Source organism: Chiloscyllium plagiosum, unplaced genomic scaffold (genome assembly GCF_004010195.1).
Source record: "Chiloscyllium plagiosum isolate BGI_BamShark_2017 unplaced genomic scaffold, ASM401019v2 scaf_12861, whole genome shotgun sequence".
Taxonomy (NCBI): domain Eukaryota; kingdom Metazoa; phylum Chordata; class Chondrichthyes; order Orectolobiformes; family Hemiscylliidae; genus Chiloscyllium; species Chiloscyllium plagiosum.
Genome location: NW_025215307.1, coordinates 45,247 through 48,938, shown reverse-complemented (window position 1 = coordinate 48,938; position 3,692 = coordinate 45,247). Strand labels below are relative to the sequence as shown.

Genomic DNA, 3,692 nt, shown 5'->3' with positions numbered 1-3,692 from the left:
ACTCTGTATCTAATCCCATGCTGTCCCTGTCCTGGGAATGTTTGATGGGGGACAGTGTAGAGAGAGCTTTACTCTGTATCTAATTCCATGCTGTCCCTGTCCTGGGGAGTGTTTGATGGGGGACAGTGTAGAGGGAGCTTTACTCTGTATCTATCCCGGTGCTGTCCCTATCCTGGGAGTGTTTGATGGGGGACAGTGTAGAGGGAGCTTTACTCTGTATGTGTGGGGGGGGGGGGGGTTGGGGAGGTTTCTCCTGTACCTACCTGCCTCCTACCCCCCACCCCCCAAGTATTATGAAGACTGTGCCATGTTGTCTTTTCCAGGAGCCCCCAACACAGCCGAGCTAAAGATCTGTCGGGTGAACAAGAATTCCGGGAGCTGCCGGGGTGGAGAGGAGATATTCCTGCTGTGTGACAAGGTCCAGAAAGGTAATCGAGGGAGGGGATGGGGGAGCCGGAGCAGTGGGGGGGGGAGGGGGATGGTGCTGAGCCAACCTTGTCGGTCATTTTATCCTCCTCCCTCCCTCTCTCTCTCTCTCTCTCCCCCCCAGAGGACATTGAGGTGAGGTTCTTCACCAACGACTGGGAGGGCAAAGGCTCTTTCTCCCAGGCCGACGTCCACCGCCAAGTCGCCATAGTCTTCAAGACCCCCCCGTACAAGGACGTGACCCTGTGCGAGCCGGTCACTGTCCACATGCAGCTGCGTCGGCCCTCCGACAAAGAGGTCAGCGATGCCATGGAGTTCCAGTACCTTCCCGACGACAAAGGTGAGGCGGGAGGCCTCCGCGCACGGGACCTCCCTCTTAGAACTCTGTGACGAGGCGGGAGGCTGTCCTGCCCAGCTCGGGCCTACACGTGACTCCGGTCCGGCAGCCTGGGCGATTGAGGGCAATGTCTGCGGCCGTTCTGACACAGTCGGGACCCTGGGGCGCGCACCAACTTAAAGATCCGGGGTGTGGCAGAGCCCCGGGGAGTGCCGGGGTGGGTGGTGAATCGGATGGCTCTGTCGACGGGCCAGCAGAAGTCCAACGGGTTGAATGGCCTCCTCCTGCAGACACTGGGCCGTTCTGTGGCCCTCTGGGGGTGGGGTCGGGGGGGGTTTGGGAACAAAGCGTGGGGACTTTTCCCCCCCCCCCCTGCCGTGGGGGAGGGAGGAGAATATAAACAGATCGGGCACCTCACAAGGTGACGGGTTTTGGGAGAAGGAACTGCACGGTGGCTCAGTGGTTAGCACTGCTGCCCCACAGCGCCAGCGACCCAGGTTCGATCCCACCCTCGGGTGACTGTCTGTGTGGGTTTCCTCCGGGAGCTCCGGTTTGCTCTCACAGTCCAAAGATGTGCAGGTTAGGGTGGATTGGCCATGCTAAATTGTCCCATAGTGCCCAGGGATGTGCAGGTTAGGGTGCATTAGTCAGGTGTGATAATAGGGTTGGAGAATGGGTCTGAGTGGGTTACTCTTCGGAGGGCTGGTGTGGAATTGTTCGGCAGAAGGCCCTGCTTCCACTTTGTGGGGATTCTATGAAAGATGAGGGAATACTCAGTGAGTGGCGGGACACTGAGAAACTCTGAGGAATCTCAGGGGCAGCTTGTCCCCAGATCCCAGAACGTGGCAGTGATGAGTCAGTGGCTCTGGGGAGTAGGGAAGGGAAGGGGAATGGGGTTTGAAAATATGTCAACGCTGTTGGTGAGGCCATAAGTTCAATTCTGGTCTCCCTACTGTAGGAAGGATGTTGTAAAACGTGAAAGGTTCATAAAAGATTCACGAGGAGTTTGAGCTACAGGGAGAGGCTGAACAGGCTCGGGCTGTTTTCCTTGGAGCGTCGGAGGTTGAGAGGTGACCTTATCCAGGTTTACAAAATCATGAGGGGCACGGATAGGGTGAATAGCCACGGTGTTTTTTTCCCCCATGGTGGTGTGAGTCCAAAACTAGAGGGGCTTGGGTTTAAGGTTGAGAGGGTTAAAAAAGAGAGCGAACTTTTTCACACAGAGGGTGGTGTGTGTGTGGAATGAGCTGCCAGAGGACGTGGTGGAGGCTGGTACAATGACAACATTTAAAAGGCATCTGGGTGGGGAAATGAATAGGAAGGATTTAGAGGGATATGGGCTGGCAAGTGGGACTAAATTAGGTTAGAATATCTGGACATGTTGTGCTGTACATCTCTCTAACTGTGGAACAGATAGCATAATTCTCCTCTCTCTCATGATTTTAATGGTGTGGTTACAGAAGACATAAGGGACTCTTGCCTTTATCAGTCTCGGCCTAGATTCTAAGCGCGAGGAGGTTAAGTCAGAGCTGTACAGGCCTTTGGTTTGGGCCCCACCTGGAGTACCTTATGGAATTCTGGTCACCATGCTGCAGGAAGGACTCTGGAGTGGGTGCAGAGGGGGTCCATGGGAATGCTGCCTGGGCTGAGGAGAGGCTGGACAGGTGCGGATTGTTGACTTTGGACTGGAGGAGGTTGAAAGGGGGCCTGCTCAAGGTGTGTCGGATGGTAAGGTGTGGGACAGACGGACAGCGGGGGATAGGGAGCAGCTTGATCCCTCAGTTCAAGGGTTAACAGCAAAAGGGGCATAATTTCAGACGGGGGGGGTGGTGCAGAGAGGTAAGGAGGTGGCCGAGTAGACTGCACGGCCTGGTAGGAGAGTTGAGGCTCTAGCAACCTCGCGAAAATGAGCATTTAAAGTGCCGGAACATTCCCAGGTTTTGGGGGCAGGTGGGACAAGGAGTATAATTTTAGCGGCGCAGACTCTGTCACCTTCTTCTGTACTATGTGATTCGAGGAAGCATAAAAGGCTTCGATTGCAGGAACCCTATTAGGCTTGGCTGGAACGATGCCTCCCACAGTCGAACAGTTTGGCGCGTCGCCCCCCTCTGTGGTTTTTAATATGTCGAATCGATTTATGCTGTGCTACCCCCAGACCGCAGGGGCTTACTCCAAATATAATTCCTCTCTCTCAATCTCTCGTTTTTTTTTTAAAACAATGAAAATCGCAGATCCCTACGGCACCCAGGAGAAACGGCGGAAAACCCACCTCGAGTTTATGAACATGCTGCACAAATGTAACATGCCAGGTGAGTGCTCCCACGTTATCTGTCCCTGTCTCCTGTCCTTCCATCTGTGACTGACTGCAGCTCTCACTGCCCCTTCTGTGGGTGTGTCAGAGAGCTCCCAGAGAGGGACTCTACACCAGGTCCACCCCCACCGTCAGTGAACGGGTGCGTGTTGCTGTGTCAGTCTGTCCCCCCCGTGTGGGTGTCATGGCCTGGTGCCCTTGGATACAGGTGGCAGACACACACAATATCTTTCCACGCTGTGACTGAGCAGGACTCTCTCTCTCTCTCTCTCTCTCTGTGGGTCGATGGGACAGTTGTCTAGCCCCATGATGGGCGCACCTTCCCGGGTCGTCAAAACCCTGCTGTGGAGCTTGACCCTGAAACCTCTGGTTCAGAGACAGGGACATTACCACTGAGCCACAAGAGTGCTTTCTGTTTGTTCTATCCCTCTCTTTCCTTCACTCTTCTTCCCGGGTCGCCAAAACCTGCTGTGGAGCTTGACCCTGAAACCTCTGGTCCAGAGACAGGGACATTACCACTGAGCCACAAGAGTGCTTTCTGTTTGTTCTATCCCTCTCTTTCCTTCACTCTTGCCCCGCCCCCACTCTCTTTCCTCCTTTCTCTCCCCTTCTTTCCTC

At 54.8% G+C, this 3,692-nt stretch overlaps 1 protein-coding gene across 1 annotated transcript; it reads left to right on the top strand.

The window, feature by feature from the left end:
• Window positions 1-222: 222 nt before the first annotated feature.
• On the top strand, window positions 223-3,137 carry LOC122548272 (proto-oncogene c-Rel-like). The gene is made up of 3 exons (XM_043686803.1): window positions 223-428; window positions 551-766; window positions 2,995-3,137. Exons 1-3 carry the CDS (start codon window positions 308-310, stop codon window positions 3,120-3,122), a joined length of 465 nt encoding a protein of 154 aa, XP_043542738.1. The 5' UTR covers window positions 223-307; the 3' UTR covers window positions 3,123-3,137.
• Window positions 3,138-3,692: the final 555 nt, after the last annotated feature.